The following is a 20,231-nucleotide window of genomic DNA, read 5'->3' as shown; positions in this document are numbered from 1 at the left end:
ATCCGTAGGTTAGTGTTTGTGTTTATCGCGTTCTGACAGGCAGACAGATGTGGCGTGAGATATTGATTTACTTTTTAAAAGGAACAATTTCGTCATACATGATTGTTGTTTAACTTTTATCCTTTAGGCCGTGCTCGCAACGTAAGCTCTCAAAAAGTGTACATTTTCTCCGTTTTTGCAACATTTCTCATTAATAATCCGCTCCTATTGGTTATAGCGTGGAGTTATAAATCTATGGGCTATCCAACGTAAAGTAATTCCTAAGATTAGTGCGTTTAAACAAATAAACAAACTCTTCAGCTTTTTTAATAGTATAATAGATTCATAAAAACTTAACACTTAAATAACAGATACTCATCACGATTCTTACAAAGAGACAAAATAGTGTAAAAAATGTTTTATAAACGAGTACGCCATCACGACGCATTCAATTCATGTATGTATTCACAATCCAAAATGAACCAAATACTAGGTCACCTTGAGCCATCATATCAAAAATATAACGAATTTCAATTTTAAAATCGTCACGTGTGTGATCATTGAATATGAAGAATTCAGAATAACTTTTATTCCAGGTCAGCTTCTGAATAAGATAATAGCATCGAATCTTCACGAAGCGATCGTGCCGCAGTTAAATGCTCCCAAGAAGAATGCGCAGATCGACACTGGACCACCGCTCGGTGACTTCCAACGATTACCTGTAAGTTGCAATGAACAGTTAATTTAGATTAAATGAGCTATGCTGTCTCTCTGAAGGACAAAGTTCGTAACGAAGTGATCCGTCAGAGAATCAAGGTGCTCTGATAGTTAGTAGGTTAAAGTGGCAATGGGCTTGCCACATGTGTAGCAGAACAGATAGCTGCTTGCGTAAGCGTGTTCTGGAGTGGAGACTGCGTTTTGGCAAACGTAGCGTGGGGCACCCTCTGGTTAGATGGGAGAATTACTTACACAATCGGGCCGGTAGCACCTGAATTTGTGGCATACCTTGGGAAAGGCTTATATCCAGCAGTGGACTACAACGTGCTGATGATGATGATGATCATGAGTTCGAATTGACAGCAGTAGATTCTGTTGATAATGACATAAAACGTGACGTAAAAAAACTAAAGCACAATTCAGTTTTTTGTCGATCTTCATAAAGCATAACCTTTCTTGTAAGGAATTTCTTAATAGTCACTTTGCCTGTTATAGAACATGAGCAAGAAATTATTTAACTATTTTAGTATGCTTTTGCAGTTCGAGATTATTTATATTGAACATTATTATTATTCGCAGATTAAACTACTCACAACGATAACTACGTTGTTCTAGGTATAAAACCTGTTTGTATGAGAACTACTTATCTTGAATGCTCTTCGTTAAACCTATTTTACACGTAATGTGGAGCTGTTAGTAAATGTTATAGCACTATTTTTAATATTGCGTCTGTTTTCCATATTTCCACGTATTGCATGTTTTGCTAAATTGTTGGCCAGTTTTTATTTCCACCAATGCTAGCTCAAAAGGAACCCTCATAGCAGTGGCGAAGTGTGAAATTTTCCGAAAAAGAACCCAACATAACATAATATAAGTACCAATATGTATAAATGCAGTCTGCAAATCGTTCTAATGTTCTAATTAGATTTTACATAAATTACTTAGGGAATTAGGGAATCCGATTGATGTCACTTTGTTGTCCGTCTGTCTGTCTCTCAAGATGTTGTTTCTCACAATGACTAAATATAAAGAGGACAGGCCTCAAAAGTTAGCTATATGAATAAGTTATATTTATGTTAGGGAAATCGACGCAGAATTGTCAATATATATGTCTATCTCTTTTACTCAAAGCTTATTTGGAACGCAACAAAAAAAAGACAAAAATAATTGCTTTCTTCGCATATGGCACTATTTCGTTTACTTCAACACACTGGGACCGCCTTGCGGCAGAAACGCCATTTTATGCTGGCCAGTCGGCAAGTACATGTAGTGTCAGACGATGTAAACAAATCTTCATAAATATTGAATTTAAAGTAATATAATCATATTCTCAATTGTTCAGTGTGTTTATTAGTGTATTTGTTAAGTTTCGAAAATGACTCAGTGTTGTGTGAAAGGATGCAAATCGAATTCACGCAAGAAAGACCCCGAAATATATTTTCATAGGTTAGTAACTGTTTTTACCGAAAATTAGCAAATATCTTTGTATAATTACTTTTTGGATGTGTTTTTATCAATTAAAATGATATGTGGATCTGGTTTGTTAAGCTTTGGACCCTTTTAGGCGTGATTTATACACATTAAAATCATTATGTTTGTTTACACACGAGCTTAGGGATGGGTGGGTGGATTTGTTTAGAAATTATTGATATCGATATTTTAACAGACGCCCGTTTATCAGTTACGGTTTTTGTCTTTGGAAAGAATGTTAGAGCACACATCAATATTGTATTATTCAGAAGGACAAACTAAGTGAAATTAGAATATTTTTTAAGATAACCAAAAAATTTAAAAACCAAGGCAAAATGAATTGAGAATATTGAGCGACGTGATTGGAATCCTACACCAAATACATATTTCTTTACATTTTGAGAAGATATGCATAAACCACACGTTTAATTAACGCGAGTAAAGATAACTGTTTTCCAACAATATTCGCGATAAGTAAAATAGTAATGATTATTATACTTCACCTAATAAGTAGTAATATTACTTTAATATATTGCTATGAATAAAATTAGAATTGTTACATAAAAGAATAGATAAACATAAAAGAAACAACATAAAGATGAAATGTAAGATATATTTTTACAATTGGCGGTCTTATGTTTCGAGCAACCTTTGCATGCACGGAAATAGATACATAATCATATTGTTGTTATTGCAAATAATTATTATAATTGATTATCTTAACCACCATTTTTACGGTCATTGATTTTAGTTTGCTGAACCATAGTTATGTTTCTCGATCAAAGAGCATAATAATAAAATAAAATAAAACCAACCAAATAATTGCTGGCTACGCTATCTTATTCCATTTATCATGTATTAAATAAATATCTTAATCTGTAACTTAAATTTTTAGCAAGGAATAGTGCAACATACAAATATAGATCAAACACAACTGGATGTTTGTCACAACAGGTACTGCTTTGTTTAACAATTGTTACTTATAAATCAGTTTCAGTTTGTTTGTTTACATTATGGTTTGTTATATTTATATTATGGTAGTTCCTAACCCCTTTCGTATTTGATCTTTTTGGGGCTTGTTTGTCTCTCTTAATTCTTCGATGTCGATACAAAATTTTCGGTACTAGCATATCACTATTGTAAGGGGCGGAGTCGGCACCATTTTGTTCATGAAATGTGCCGCATGTCACGTGACCATATTACCCATCCTCTATACTTCTTTTATCATTGGTTTCTCAGCAACGCGTAGAGGTGTCAATTTGACATTTATATCAAATGCTTGGTCTGTTTCACCTGTGATAAAATCAAACTTGGAAGTCAACGCGATCAATAGATGTGATCGTTTATGTGGCATATTTTTTTCTTTGTTATAATTGTAAATATTAAGTGGTGTGTAATGAATAATAATATCGTTTTTTTTTTGGGATTCCCTTGCTTCTTCGTTTTTTCGATAAAAACATCACCGTATACAAGCAAAAACTTGTAAAGCAAAGCGCTACGTGGTTCCGTAGTGACAGTATGTATTTGAGTTGAAATTCCTTTGAAATTCGGAGTTTTCATAGATTGTAGAAACAGATAACGTTAGGTGACCCATCAGCTTGGTAATCGATAAAATGACGCAATCCTAGAAAGTTCCAATAAATACTAGAGAATAGGTACCTCCCGCGGAAAAAAACTTTTTTTTATCATATTAATGTGGATTGTTTTGTTTACCATCGTTACGGAATTAAAATGTACTATTGAAGTGTCTCGCAAGAACGATATTCCTGATAATCGTCGTTCTAATACGCATAGAAATGATTTTCTCACGGTATATTTACATTAGCGATACTTGATTGAATAGCTGTCGTTTTAAATGATGAACATAAACAATTTGAACACAAACTATTTGAAGAGTACGAATGTCGACGTGAATCGGTGTATTGATAAATATTTGCCATTTTTATTTATAATGGGTTCATAAAAGTCTTTGAAACTTTGGGAGAAAATTATAATATAAAAGCTGCGATAAAATCTGAAAAATAGTATTATTTTAATTGAAAATTCCTTAGTTTTTAATTAGTCATTTGTTACGTACGCTCCTTAGCCAAATTACATATTATGTTCTATACTTATTGTTCCTTTTATTGTAAGTTAAGGACATAAAATTCAGATAATAACTTCGAACATACTTCAGTGTCACTTGTTCAAATCACAATTGGATTTATATTTTATGCTCTACAAACTAGCCTTGAAATTCTGGACAACCGGAAGAATAATAAAAACATTCATCATAGAACACGATTTTTCAATAATATTTACGGTCATACAAATAATAAAATAATGTAATTTAGTTGAATACGTGTTTGTATTTTTCCATTATGAATCTGGCAGAAATTTTCCGTCATGTGTATGTAATGTTCTTGGTTTATGTATCGAATATAAACGAGTTATATTTTAGAATAAATGTATATAGAACGTTTTGTACATTTCGCGACGATAAATAATTAACTTTAACAACATTTGATAAAGTTACGGGCACGTGATGTTACTTTCTTCGAAGTGGAGGCACATGGCGATGTTTTGTACCTACTTTTGCCCTGTTTGAGTTGTTATGAACTTGGACGAAAATTGGATGAAGTTTTTGTAGCGTTTATGAAACACGCCAAGTGAATTATCTGGTGTTTAATGGTAAATGGTCTTTATTTTTCAGTATCAATTTAATTTAATAGCTATACCTTCGTCATGATGGTCTTAATTGAGTAATGATGGTTAATTGTAATAAGGTAGAAATTGGATGAGAAAATCTATTGTCACATTATATTGAAATAAAACTACTTAGCACTGGATTTATTCGAGATCATCGATATATATGTACTACGTACTAGAACTGGCGGTCCGTACACTCATTGTGTTCGACTCATTTGCACTGCAATCTGTACACCTGATTATAATATAATTTCGACATTGACAGCGTGTGGTTATTTATGTACGGAGTGACGCTCATAATGTAAGAACTCGAGTAAATGTAAACCTGTGAATAAAAATATTTGTCAAATAAGAAAAAATATTTGTTGTTGAAGTGAATAAATAGGTTATAACAGTGACGTTTTGGTTGCCATTTTAGTTCAGATTTTGAACAAATAGTTTATATGGACGTTCGTATCTATAGAATATACGACAATATAATAATAATAACAGCCCTGTATTCTATACTGTCCCACTGATGGGCACGGGCCTCCTCTACTACTGAGAGGGATTAGGCCTTAGTCCACCACGCTGGCCTAATGCGGACTGGTAGACTTCACATACCCTGGAAAATTCCTATAGAGAATTTCTCAGGTATGCAGGTTTCCTCACGATGTTTTCCTTCACCGTTAAAGCAAGCGATAATTCACAAAGAACACACACAATTTTTTTTAGAAAAGTCAGCGATTGTGCCCTTGGGATTTGAACCTGTGGACATTCGTCTCGGCAGTCCGTTCCACAACCAACTCGGCTATCGCCGTTTTTATACGTCAATGTTCGAGATATACTTGTTTAATTTTACTCCCGAAGTTTCGAAGACTGTCGACTTCATGGTCACGGGGCGGATTCAAAATCAGTTGTACAGTTTTATTTCAATGTTAAACATTCACGTAAATAAAAGAAATCGTTATAATATAATACTTAATTAAAAATAGTAACTTTATAACTACAATGAACAACTCTCGTCACACGATTGACGACTTTAAAATATTTGCAATACCAATACTAATTAGTTTGTTTTCCTGGCGCAAACTATATTACGACTATGATTTTTTTATTGTAATTAAATGATGTGACTAGTAGCTCACTGGCCTGATGGTCGATTGACTTGTGACGGACTATAAACAGTAGCAACACCATACAGAATTTTAAATGATATAGTATTGTGTCACTTCTTATTCATACGTGCACGTCTAAGTGACTGCACTGCACCTGATGGTAGCTGGAGTGGGGTCCAATAGAATGTCGACTGACGAGAGATGATTACCCTTCGACAGTAGATACACGTAGGCCAGGCCGGGTTTTAGGAGGAATGGCTGGTAGGTTCATGATGCCTAGTATGAATACTTTAAACGGTACAACAGGTGTGTTCTAGAAATGAGAATGCTCAAATTTTCCATAAAGATACCAATCATAACCAAGCGATGGTCGTCCACGGTGCATTGAGGACAGCTATGGGTTCCTTTGGCAATATTACGTGTAGTTAACCAACTGAATTGTATCTGTGCCATACAAGAGACTTACACACGCATCACGCATTTATCCCCGAAGGGGTATGCAGCGGCGTAACCAGGGCCACCCACTTTTCGCCAAATGTGTTCCGTCCCATGATGTGATAGGGGGTGAGCCTACCGCCATATCGGGCACAAATTCCAGACTCCGTGCTGATACTAAGCAGAAAAACCTAAATATCACTGCCCGACCCGCTATTCGAACCTAGGACCTCAGAGCGATGCCGTACCCGCGGTACGGCATCGCTCTGAGGTCCTAGGTTCCATACGCGTATGCATTACAACTACGCCACCGAGGCAGTCAAGAGACCTACATACTATTAGTTATTTAATTTAGAAAACCCAAAAGTAAATTATGACTCAGTATCTAATAGGGGGCTGGTCTATTATCATATATTTACCATTTGCACAACAATTGACACGTACAAAATGTAAAGTGCAAATATGTTTACATTATCTTTTATTTAACATGACGTATCTTTTTTTTTATTTCTTTGAATGACGAGGAGCTTGTCGTTCGCCTGATGGTTAGCGATACGACCGCCCATAAACAGTAGAAACACTATCCAACACCTTGAATTACTAAGCATTGTTTGGTATTCCACTGCGTTCGCCATCCTGAAACATATATAGTCTTATTATGTCCAGTAGTTATACTGACTACATTGTCCTACAAACCGGAGTACAACAGTGACTTCACACTGTTGCTTAACGGCGGAAATAGACGTTGCGGTGGTACCTATCCAGGAGGACTCTCACATATGAGAGACATACCACCAGTAAACTTTGGTTGCGCAACATTTATCTAAGTTTTGTCTTGTATCACGGGTAATACTGAATAGTAGGCGCGCCTTGAAATTGCTGTAAATTTTGATCGATTCGTTACGTCGGATCACGGTCAATGAAGTAATTTGCGCGGGTTTACGTTTATTGGCATGCCCTGTTTTAACTGGTGCAAATAGTTTTGGATAGTACGCCAGATTGGTGCAATGATTGGTATTAATCATGGATCATGGTCAAAGCCTGTAGAGAGATTAGTTATTTATGTATATTTTGCGTTTGGATAACTAGCTTAGCTTCCTAGTTTTAAATCTGTTTTTGAACATGATCTTTAGCTGTTAGGTGTTGATCACAAAATATGTCAATCAAAGGATAAGGTTAGTGAAAGTTGTATCAGAGAATTTACGCCCGCCATCCGCCGAATTCATTAATCTATCTCAACTGTTTTTTCGATCCATCGTAAAATTGGACCAATTTGATTTGGTATAGTTTTTGGAAACATGTTTGCCTGTATTTACAGAAAAAAACGGGTTTTCTTTTGATTTAAAATAGCTTACTTTCAATCTATTATTGGATCTTTATTTTATTGATTAAGCTGGTTTTACAAAATGCTTTTACATTCCCATTAATGGGACTTGAAGGATATCCCTTGTAATTGTCATTTTTTTTTATTTTCAGGATGAAACCATCTTAAGCGTGATGAAATATCTTGACATGCAATCATTATGCCGATGCGCGCAAGTCAATCGACATTTCAACCGGCTCGCCTCTGACGCTATACTGTATCGGAATATAGACCTAAGACCGTATTGGCACTGCGTTCAGTCACAGGTTTGTTTCAAAAAAATACTTACTATGAGGTTTTGTCGTTTATAATTAATATTATGAAGATTAATCAACATTATCAGATGCAATGTAATTTTTTTAGTTGTAACCAAACAATGTATTTTGGTAACTTGTATAAATTAAAGAAAAAAATTGTTACGCGCAAACTAAAAAAAAAAAAACTCAAACATAGTTGTACCTTTTTTCAGGTTCTAGTAACGCTGTCCATGCGCTGCAAATATCTTCAAAAACTGGATCTCTCTTGGTGCGGCAGCCATTGCATGATTCAGTCCAATTATGTTGTGAAGTAAGTTCATGAGAAAATTATCATTAATATCATGACGTAGCCCAGTTATTTCGCTTTTTAGAGTTGACAGTTGTTTTTTTGCTTAATTAGACATAAAATGAGTAGATAATGACAACGTTTAAAGGAGTCTGCCCACCTAACCGGATCATACCATGATCGTGCTGTGAACGTATCAGGCACGGAAGAAATACGACACGGACTACTATGCCCACTAGAACGTATCAACAGCGTAGTTGCTATGCTGTCTGTGCGCACCGGTTTGGCAACGTCACGTGCCATGCACGGAACGTCATTGCACCGGAAAATATTTTTGTCGACAATTCGCTGGCTCATTATTACAAGGTCTAGGTTAATTTTAATTAATGATGTAAAAATTTAATTTAAAATTATAATATTGGTAAAAAAATTAATTTATTAAAGACGAAGAAAATAATTCATGGTTGACCCTTTACTTATACTTTCGGGATTACATTTCGAAAACTAAAAAGGACATAGAATCATATATATAATTCAATTTATGCAAAAATATAACAAAACTTGTAAAAGTGGGCCAGCGAATTGTTGATGGTCCGTGCATGGCACGCGACGGTGTTGTTCGTTTACGGAACGGTACTGTTTCATATTTTCAATAAAAATATTTTTTTTTACCCGATACGTTACTATCATAGTCATGATACAAAACTGTGTAGTGGGTAGACGGCTTTATATCAAGGTAATAACGGGCGTAAATAATTATATATTATTAGTTCGATGTTTTCGGGCTCAATTATGACTAGGTTCTGAGTACTATGTATTTTTTGTTTCATAGCAGTGTCGTGGATGTCACTCAATAAAATAGTAGGTGTCAAGTTAAATGCGGGCTGAGAAAAGTAATAATTATAACGATAAAAATAGGGTTTTATGGTATCAGAATGAATATGTTTAGTATTATTATAAAATTTTCAATTGTTAGAAATTTTCACCTACCTCCAAAATCTAAATTGCATTTTAAGGAGAATTTTAATTTAGTCCCGTAATTATAAAAAAATATTAAATAAGACAAAAATAAGACAAAATATTTTCCAACTTTATAAAACGCTAAGTAATATAATATCAAGAATAAAATCAATTTACTTACCGGAAGATGACTGTTAAAGAATGAAATGAAACAATGAGTAATTAATTAACGCTATGTAAGTTGATTTCATTGATTTTTATGCATTCATTGACAATGATGGCGTGATGTTATGCGCAACAGTAATTATGACGGGCCAGTAGATCTACGTTTTTGTTTTTACCTGACTAAACGTTTGTTAGCAGGGCCGGCTTATACAAGTACACTGGACTTTCGGGTGAGTGTTTTAGGCACTCGAAATCCTTAGGGGTCTACGTTAACAAAGATTTAATGTATTCAAAAAATACTTTTAGTTTAAAAGGCGTTGGTTACTATTGATAGTTTTGGATGTGATATTACTCGATTGAGGTGTTAACAATATCTCGAAGAATAATGGTGGTAAATTACACCTTTGCTAATCTCTTTCCAAGTCACTGGACTGGAATGAGCAGTGGCAGTGCGTCGATAATAATCGAATCAATCATTACTTTCATTCGAACAATTGGAATAATCGAATGTTTCGATTCTTTCAGTAATAATTACTTATTGCTAACTTGAGGAAATGTTTCTGGGCAGTGTTTAATTACACTATAAACGTCAATGTTGGGTTCTTAAAAAAAATATGTTTTTTTGTGGCTCATTACGAAGAAAAAGCTACATGATTTCAAATCGTAAACTAAATGTTGTTTTGTTGCACAGTTTCCTCAAAGACAGTGGTGCCGAATTAACACATCTACGTTTGAATTGCTGCAAATTTGTAGACAACGCGGTGCTAAGAGCCATAGTTGACACCTCTACGTACTTACAAGGTTAGTTTTGTGACACATTGTTCTTTAATCATATATTATGTATATGTGTGAATTTCGATATATTATGTAATGAATATTTATACGTTGTTTTTTACTGTGGAAATAGTAATAATAGGATATCTGTTTTGTAAATAGAATTTCGATATTGCCCTAAATCAGTGGCTTTAATTATGCTATTTTAAACTTTACACGGCGAAAAGTCGCTGTACTAGTTGCGTCTCTCTCTCTCTCTACCCCTCTCTCTGTCTTTCTCGCTCTCTCTATCTCTCCCCCTCGCTCCCTCTCTCGCTCTCTCTATCTCCCCCCTCGACCCCTCTCTCCCCCTCGCCCCTCTATTCCTGTGTGTGCATGCGTGCGTGCGTGCGTGCGTGCGTGCGTGTGTGTGTGTGCGTGCGTGTGTGTGTCTCACGACCGCCTCCCTACCTGACGTCATTGTATTTAAAACGTTTGATATAAATGTAATATAATTATTCATAACGCCCTGAAATGTACTTCGATTTTGAATAATTTTAATTATTCATTGATTATGAGCATTATCATTATTATAATCCAATACTGTTTTATGCTACAAGAAAATTAAACCGCTGTGAATAATATTATTAATAAAAATAGTTTTGAATTTTATATTACGTCACACTCGTAACTAAACTTACTCCACATTTTGTCTATGCATTATAAACCCTAAATCACCTTTCTATAAGAACCAATTTACAATTCCACAGAACTATGCCTCCGTTCCGTGGTGGGGTGTACGGATTGGATGTGTCTATCGACGTTGAGGAGATTGAAAAGATTGGATCTGTACAGAACCGACATAACGACCGCGGCGGCCGTCAACATTGTGAGGTCCAACCCCGGTCTGCAGCATCTTAATGTTGGTACGCATTTATTTAGACATTATATACACCTAATTATTTAGTAGTATCCTTCTAATATTATGAATGCGAAAGTTTTTAGGTTGGATGTATGTATGTTTGTTCCTCTTTCACGAAAAAACTACTGAACGGATTTTGATGAAACTTTACAGTAATATTGGTTATGCATCAGAACAACACATAGGCTACAATTTATGATGATTTTGTGTAATACATATAAAGTATTGTTGTCCAATAATAAACAGTTTTTGGATATCTCCTTTGGCACAGACTAAATTCTAGATTCATTCAGGGTACTTTGAACATTACGTTGAAAAATGAAATCATATAATCGGTTTTACTTGTGCTAACATTGAGCCAAAAATATTTCTACAAATGACGGATATTTCCACCAATAATTCCGGTTTTACTTTTCTGATAATTTTGTAGTTTAGTGCGAGTATTGGGTGTGTGTGAGTATATTTCTGACTAAAAGTATGATTTTGACAGTAAAAAATACGAATTATCTTAGGGTGTCATTAGGCCGTTTAAAATTTAAATCACTTTAAAATTGATATTTATTTATTTTGTTCGAAACTTACACTTTTTTTATCTTACACCTACAGGTAAATGAAAACAAATAATTTACATTTATTTAAACATAATTCACCTTGTTTTACAGGGTCCTGTAAAATGATTTCGTCGATGGACGAGGTGGCGATAGCTCTAGGGGCCAATTGTCCAAATTTGATATCAGTGGATTTTTGGAAATCGTATTCTCTGACGCCGAACGGGATCCGAGCGCTCGGCAACTGTAAGCAGTTACAGGAACTGGATGTTGGATGGTGGTATGTATTTTTTAATAATTTGTGCGATGTTTAATATGTGTATATGATTTGTTTGTTGTAGTCATTTTTTAAATTGTATGCAATGCTTTATACACCAAATTAAATATCGAAGGGTACTTATTAATTAATAATTTGTTAAAACTAAAAAAATAAAATAAATGATTAGCTAAATGATTTATTGACCACGCTAATACATGTATGTGCTCTTCTACTACTGTGGGGGATTAGGCCTTAGTCCAACACGCTGACCTAATGCGGATTGGGAGACTTCACATACGTTGCATATTCCTAAAAAAAACTTCTCAGGTATGCAGGTACCCTAGCGATGTTTTCCTTCATGGTTTAAGCAAGCGATGATTCACAAAGAATACACACATAACTTTAGAAAAGTCAGAGGTGCGTGCTCTTGGGTTTTGTATTTTTGGTCATTCGTTTTGGCAGTTCGTTCGACTCCAAACTAGGCTATCGCCGCGTTATGTGGTATCATCGCATTTTTATAAAATGATGAGATAATAAACAATAAAAAAAAAAAATGACAAGCACGTTGTGATTGCAGCCTGCAAGCGGGCGGTTCGGGCGAGTGGTTGTCGTGGCTGTGCGGCGGCGAGCTGCGCAAGCTGTTCCTGGGCGCGCTGCGCGGCGTGTGCGACCGCGACCTGCGCGCGCTGCTGCCGCGCGCCACGCGCCTCGCGCAGCTCGACCTGCTCGGCGTCCGCGCCGTCACGCCAGACATATGCGACGCGTGCGTATACCGCCATAACGTACTCTACAATACGAGCTGCGCAAGCTGTTCCTGGGCGCGCTGCGCGGCGTGTGCGACCGCGACCTGCGCGCGCTGCTGCCGCGCGCCACGCGCCTCGCGCAGCTCGACCTGCTCGGCGTCCGCGCCGTCACGCCAGACATATGCGACGCGTGCGTATACCGCCATAGTACTCTACAATACGAGCTGCGCAAGCTGTTCCTGGGCGCGCTGCGCGGCGTGTGCGACTGCGACCTGCGCGCGTTGCTGCCGCGCGCCACGCGCCTCGCGCAGCTCGACCTGCTCGGCGTCCGCGCCGTCACGCCAGACATATGCGACGCGTGCGTATACCGCCATAACGTACTCTACAATACGAGCTGCGCAAGCTGTTCCTGGGCGCGCTGCGCGGCGTGTGCGACCGCGACGTTCTCTACTACAACTCTCGCGCGCCCCGCCTCGCGCAGCTCGACCTGCTCGGCGTCCGCGCCGTCACGCCAGACATATGCGACGCGTGCGTATACCGCCATAACGTACTCTACAATACGAGCTGCGCAAGCTGTTCCTGGGCGCGCTGCGCGGCGTGTGCGACCGCGACCTTCTCGGTCTGCAGCGTCGCCACGCGCCTCGCGCAGCTCGACCTGCTCGGCGTCCGCGCCGTCACGCCAGACATATGCGACGCGTGCGTATACCGCCATAACGTACTCTACAATACGAGCTGCGCAAGCTGTTCCTGGGCGCGCTGCGCGGCGTGTGCGACCGCGACCTGCGCGCGTTGCCGCCGCGCGCCACGCGCCTCGCGCAGCTCGACCTGCTCGGCGTCCGCGCCGTCACGCCAGACATATGCGACGCGTGCGTATACCGCTATAGTACTCTACAATACGAGCTGCGCAAGCTGTTCCTGGGCGCGCTGCGCGGCGTGTGCGACCGCGACCTGCGCGCGCTGCTGCCGCGCGCCACGCGCCTCGCGCAGCTCGACCTGCTCGGCGTCCGCGCCGTCACGCCAGACATATGACGACGCGTGCGTATACCGCTATAGTACTCTACAATACGAGCTGCGCAAGCTGTTCCTGGGCGCGCTGCGCGGCGTGTGCGACCGCGACCTGCGCGCGCTGCTGCCGCGCGCCACGCGCCTCGCGCAGCTCGACCTGCTCGGCGTCCGCGCCGTCACGCCAGACATATGCGACGCGTGCGTATACCGCCATAACGTACTCTACAATACGAGCTGCGCAAGCTGTTCCTGGGCGACGCTGCGCGGCGTGTGCGACCGCGACCTGCGCGCGCTGCTGCCGCGCGCCACGCGCCTCGCGCAGCTCGACCTGCTCGGCGTCCGCGCCGTCACGCCAGACATATGCGACGCGTGCGTATACCGCTATAGTACTCTACAATACGAGCTGCGCAAGCTGTTCCTGGGCGCGCTGCGCGGCGTGTGCGACCGCGACCTGCGCGCGCTGCTGCCGCGCGCCACGCGCCTCGCGCAGCTCGACCTGCTCGGCGTCCGCGCCGTCACGCCAGACATATGCGACGCGTGCGTATACCGCTATAGTACTCTACAATACGAGCTGCGCAAGCTGTTCCTGGGCGCGCTGCGCGGCGTGTGCGACCGCGACCTGCGCGCGCTGCTGCCGCGCGCCACGCGCCTCGCGCAGCTCGACCTGCTCGGCGTCCGCGCCGTCACGCCAGACATATGCGACGCGTGCGTATACCGCCATAACGTACTCTACAATACGAGCTGCGCAAGCTGTTCCTGGGCGCGCTGCGCGGCGTGTGCGACCGCGACCTGCGCGCGCTGCTGCCGCGCGCCACGCGCCTCGCGCAGCTCGACCTGCTCGGCGTCCGCGCCGTCACGCCAGACATATGCGACGCGTGCGTATACCGCTATAGTACTCTACAATACGAGCTGCGCAAGCTGTTCCTGGGCGCGCTGCGCGGCGTGTGCGACCGCGACCTGCGCGCGCTGCTGCCGCGCGCCACGCGCCTCGCGCAGCTCGACCTGCTCGGCGTCCGCGCCGTCACCGCCAGACATATGCGACGCGTGCGTATACCGCTATAGTACTCTACAATACGAGCTGCGCAAGCTGTTCCTGGGCGACGCTGCGCGGCGTGTGCGACCGCGACCTGCGCGCGCTGCTGCCGCGCGCCACGCGCCTCGCGCAGCTCGACCTGCTCGGCGTCCGCGCCGTCACGCCAGACATATGCGACGCGTGCGTATACCGCCATAACGTACTCTACAATACGAGCTGCGCAAGCTGTTCCTGGGCGCGCTGCGCGGCGTGTGCGACCGCGACCTGCGCGCGCTGCTGCCGCGCGCCACGCGCCTCGCGCAGCTCGACCTGCTCGGCGTCCGCGCCGTCACGCCAGACATATGCGACGCGTGCGTATACCGCCATAACGTACTCTACAATACGAGCTGCGCAAGCTGTTCCTGGGCGCGCTGCGCGGCGTGTGCGACCGCGACCTGCGCGCGCTGCTGCCGCGCGCCACGCGCCTCGCGCAGCTCGACCTGCTCGGCGTCCGCGCCGTCACGCCAGACATATGCGACGCGTGCGTATACCGCCATAACGTACTCTACAATACGAGCTGCGCAAGCTGTTCCTGGGCGACGCTGCGCGGCGTGTGCGACCGCGACCTGCGCGCGCTGCTGCCGCGCGCCACGCGCCTCGCGCAGCTCGACCTGCTCGGCGTCCGCGCCGTCACGCCAGACATATGCGACGCGTGCGTATACCGCTATAGTACTCTACAATACGAGCTGCGCAAGCTGTTCCTGGGCGACGCTGCGCGGCGTGTGCGACCGCGACCTGCGCGCGCGCTGCTGCCGCGCGCCACGCGCCTCGCGCAGCTCGACCTGCTCGGCGTCCGCGCCGTCACGCCAGACATATGCGACGCGTGCGTATACCGCCATAACGTACTCTACAATACGAGCTGCGCAAGCTGTTCCTGGGCGCGCTGCGCGGCGTGTGCGACCGCGACCTGCGCGCGCTGCTGCCGCGCGCCACGCGCCTCGCGCAGCTCGACCTGCTCGGCGTCCGCGCCGTCACGCCAGACATATGCGACGCGTGCGTATACCGCCATAACGTACTCTACAATACGAGCTGCGCAAGCTGTTCCTGGGCGCGCTGCGCGGCGTGTGCGACCGCGACCTGCGCGCGCTGCTGCCGCGCGCCACGCGCCTCGCGCAGCTCGACCTGCTCGGCGTCCGCGCCGTCACGCCAGACATATGCGACGCGTGCGTATACCGCTATAGTACTCTACAATACGAGCTGCGCAAGCTGTTCCTGGGCGCGCTGCGCGGCGTGTGCGACCGCGACCTGCGCGCGCTGCTGCCGCGCGCCACGCGCCTCGCGCAGCTCGACCTGCTCGGCGTCCGCGCCGTCACGCCAGACATATGCGACGCGTGCGTATACCGCTATAGTACTCTACAATACGAGCTGCGCAAGCTGTTCCTGGGCGCGCTGCGCGGCGTTAGCGGCATGCGCAGGCGACTAAACAACAATCCAAAAACATATTTTTGATAATTTTATACTTGTCGCGTCGCGGTGTGTACCTAATAAAAATATTTTTAAACTATTTTTAATTTACTGAAACTTTTCTAACTTTTAAGATGATTTCTACAAAAAAACTTCTGTTTGGAAAATAATTTATTTCTTTTCGAACATTTAAAATAAAATAAAATCTCAAGGCCTCGCTCATCAACTATCTATCTATGGAAAAAAAAAATATTTCTCTTCGCTCACTTTCTCCATCCTTTATTACAGAATATTGGCGGAATGCAGAGAGCTAAGACTTTTGGACGTCAGTTTCTGCGATCAGATACAAGAATCTCAGGTCAGTGAACTGTTTCTCTTTTAAAGTGCTATAACATATTATAATTATTAATTAATAAAGAACTTTATCAATAAATATATATCTTATATAAAAAAAAAAAAAAACTATCCGACGATTACAATAAACGATTGCCATTGATCGCAAAGTTGGACCAATCAGATTAAGTTTTTTTGACAGGCTTGGAATAACTTATTTTGATTGGTTCAATGTCAGGATCGTACCGAAGATGAAAATAGTGATCGTTTAGCTTAATCGGCCCTATACAACAAGCATGTCCTTATTGATGTTAATATAAATTGAATAATAATTCTCAGGTATTGGAATGGCGGGAGCAGTATCCGCACGTAAGCATAAAGAGATCGTTTCAGTCTGCCAACCTTAATACAGCACCTAATCCATTATTCCTTGCGCCTAGTTTAGAATAAATAAAAAAAAACGGTATCCAAAATTATACCGAGCATTTTTTGCGCTTTAATAAACGCTATGTGTAAATAATGTCGCGTTTAAATAAACGTTGCTTGGCTTCATCCGTCTCTCGTAATAAGCATGCATAATTTTACGGAAGTTAAGTTTATAAATATTTATGTGCGATTCTATATTTTATTAGTGTGTAATAAAGTTTATTATTTTGGCTTTATTAGACTCAAGAAGAATGCAGTTGACGAAAGTGATTTGATTTATAGGTGACTTGCATTTTTTACCTACTAATTCAATTGAAAATATAGTAATTTAATTTCGCCATCCACGCGTTCTTCATATGTGTTATGAAGTGTGTAACACAATAAGCACTGGCAGTTAATAGGTGTCAACGGAGTATTTATATTCTTCTATACAATTTCTTTGTAATTGGTAAGAATGCAGAATGTGTTGGAGAGAATTAAATTTAACAAAGTACTTAATTAAGTTATACACATGACGTTTTTTTAAACGAACGTTGAAACTCGTTTTTGGCGCTTTTCGCCCGCGTAAATATTTTAGGATATGTATAAAGGTGTCGAGTTCCGCAAAGCAACGAGTTTGGAAAGAAACGTCATGTGTTTATTCTCCTTAACCGAATACTGCTGTCTAATATGAGCCAATTCGCGTTCTTAAATGCGCTAGTCCCTATGCTTTTATATAATGCTTGATCCAAGCCTCGGCCCTGTCATATGCGGCTTATCTAGCTCATCACGGCATACAGTAAATTCATGCATGCCGGCATGACTGTGCCGGCCCTCCAAGCAAGGCTTCACTTGGGTAACCACTATGCCGAGACAGGAAAAATAAACTCGTATATTTACTATTTACAATGAAATATTTGTATGTATAATCTGACTAAACATTTTGATTTGTGTGTAATATAGAATAATCTCTAAGCTACATACAAATCTACGAAGCTACCTAATGTTTAGATTAATAGAATGAAATTTACTACCATTTTGCATAAATAAATGTCAATTATATTTCAATTTCTCATAGATTAATAAATGGCTAAGCAAAAATCACAGCAGTAATTCAGAGACTAGAAGTAAGTGTTGCCAAAAATATAAATAAATAAGAGAGGGTAAATAAAAAGTTGTAAGCAGCAAAAAATATTAATTTTAACAACGATTTAAAATGATTGACCTGACAAATAAGATAGATCTTATTCCTTTACGATATTCACTACAGTATAAAAACGAATACCTTACTTACTAAATTAAATCCATTTCTATAGTTATGAACCGGATTTTATCCCATGTATTATTATAAAAAATATATAAGAAAAAAACTTTATTTCATGCCCCTTAAAGTCGCTACTAAAAATATGCGGCAGCCGCTTATCGGTTGATGATAATTGGGACATCGACTGCTATAAAACAATTAAATTGAAAGACATGTAAAATTAAATTTTGACAGCGAGATCATCGGATTAGTGAGATCTTATTTGACTATAGATATCCGAAAGGTACAGTAGTATTTCTACATAGAATAAAAAAGACGTTCATTTTTTTAAAAGGTGATCACGAAATTTGGCTTTAAATTTTTATTCCTAATATTAAGATTCGATACACTAAAAGACTGATTAAAATGTAATCTGAAGTAAAATGTTCTTCATCGTATACATCGCATTTACGTTGCTATTGTCATGTGAATAAACAAATAACCATGTTGTAATGACTGCATACTGTAATCAAAGATTCATTAAAAAATAAATATTTAATTCGTTATCCATAATCGTTTCTTTGCTTCCAAATTCCACATTATGTGATAGAAATATACATTCACAAAAATTATTTGTGTATTTTACCAAGTGAGAAAAAATACAGTAAGTAAGTATACAAAATGTAGATAACATTTCTCACAATCGAAGATACATTTCTTGTTGTGCTGTTGTTAAAATAACTTGTGCTACGTTTTTCTTGGATATTACAAAAAAAATATCCAAATTTTAACCGCCTGTAACGACATAGCGGACAGTACGCAAACTCTTAATGCTATATTTATTATTGCCTTTTTTATATAAAATTTTACAAAATATGTATTATTAATTAGTCGTGAAAAACTATTTCGAATGACCTATTAACTACTCTTTTGATATACTTAGTCTGAAAACGATCATAAAGCAAATTTCGAACTATGCTTTATAAATAAACGATATAGACTGGAACTGAGTGTACCAGTTATGTCTACTTTCTCGGTGTTAAATCGTGAGTTTATGTTTAACCAAATATAACACAAGATCCTTGTGAAGTTAATCTGTTAATTCTTATTTGGTCTACTGCGGTACGGGCCTAGAGCCTAGTGCAGTGGTCGCTGTGAATCGTTTTTATATCTATGACTTAATAAATAAAATAAATAAAAATAGGTTAGTATACATTTTTAAAACTTTCACACTTGCCTATTTGTATTTGTAGCTTACTTTTCAAGACGTAATATGCTGTCTTTCAGTAAAATTATATAGTTAGAAAATAACTTTATGATCCTTAAGAGTCTAGAAGAATATTTTGATATATAAATTTACGCAAATATATACATCGGCGGTTGAAAGGCGAATTGACTCAAGCGACATTTCTCTTTTTCGAAAAAATTAACTTATTTAAAAAAACAGAAAAATTTGCTGATTTGAAAAATCTATGAAATTTAGAGTAGCAAAAAAAATGTTTAAGCGAATTCGCCTTTTAACCATCGTATAATTGTCTTAAATGTAATTACTAGGGAGTGTAATTAATGCTTGAGACTTAAATATTAATATAGGGCATCTATTCATCCTATTTTTACAGTAACTGAAGAGAATAATATTATTTATCGTATCTAAGTTTAGAATATATATTGACATAAAATCGGTTTGGTTTGTCATAATTTATTGTTTAATAAGTTTGCTGAAATATTGCTATGTTTGTGTTGTTATTTGGCTGTTGATATTCAAATTAATTTAGTAATTAAATTTATAAAGTAAGGAATAATTAAACATATTGTATGTATAATGTGAACCATATTAGGATTCAAATAATTTTGAGTTGGTATTAATACTATACTATTTCTTGCATAAATGGATACATATTATGTTAAAAATTATTGTTTACATTAAAAGACTTAATGATTAGCTTAAATAGTTTTCATTGTATTTTCACAAAATTATATGTTAAGTAATGCGAAAATATTAAAGAATATGCCTGCTTCGCTTACGTCTCGGGAGCCGGTGCAATGTCTCAAGTCCAAAACATAAGTCATAGATTGTAAGTTTATTTCGTAGACGATATTTTTTCATAATTAAATTATAAAATATGA

At 40.0% G+C, this 20,231-nt stretch overlaps 1 protein-coding gene across 2 annotated transcripts in view; it reads left to right on the top strand.

Moving 5' to 3' along the window:
- LOC115456130 (F-box/LRR-repeat protein 4) overlaps positions 1-20,231 on the top strand; it is a 29,836-nt gene extending 9,605 nt beyond the window's left edge. For both annotated transcript variants that reach the window (XM_030185052.2, XM_030185043.2), the window contains exons 5-13: positions 576-700; positions 7,863-8,015; positions 8,219-8,316; positions 10,109-10,218; positions 10,941-11,096; positions 11,755-11,920; positions 12,477-12,662; positions 16,412-16,481; positions 16,796-20,231. In XM_030185052.2, coding sequence (XP_030040912.1) covers positions 576-700; positions 7,863-8,015; positions 8,219-8,316; positions 10,109-10,218; positions 10,941-11,096; positions 11,755-11,920; positions 12,477-12,662; positions 16,412-16,481; positions 16,796-16,906 — 1,175 coding nt within the window. In that variant the 3' untranslated portion in view covers positions 16,907-20,231. The remainder of the gene's footprint in view (positions 1-575; positions 701-7,862; positions 8,016-8,218; positions 8,317-10,108; positions 10,219-10,940; positions 11,097-11,754; positions 11,921-12,476; positions 12,663-16,411; positions 16,482-16,795) is intronic.

Source organism: Manduca sexta, chromosome 14 (genome assembly GCF_014839805.1).
Source record: "Manduca sexta isolate Smith_Timp_Sample1 chromosome 14, JHU_Msex_v1.0, whole genome shotgun sequence".
Lineage (NCBI taxonomy): Eukaryota > Metazoa > Arthropoda > Insecta > Lepidoptera > Sphingidae > Manduca > Manduca sexta.
Note: the sequence above shows the minus strand (reverse complement) of the source record. Positions and strands in the feature narration are given on the sequence as shown.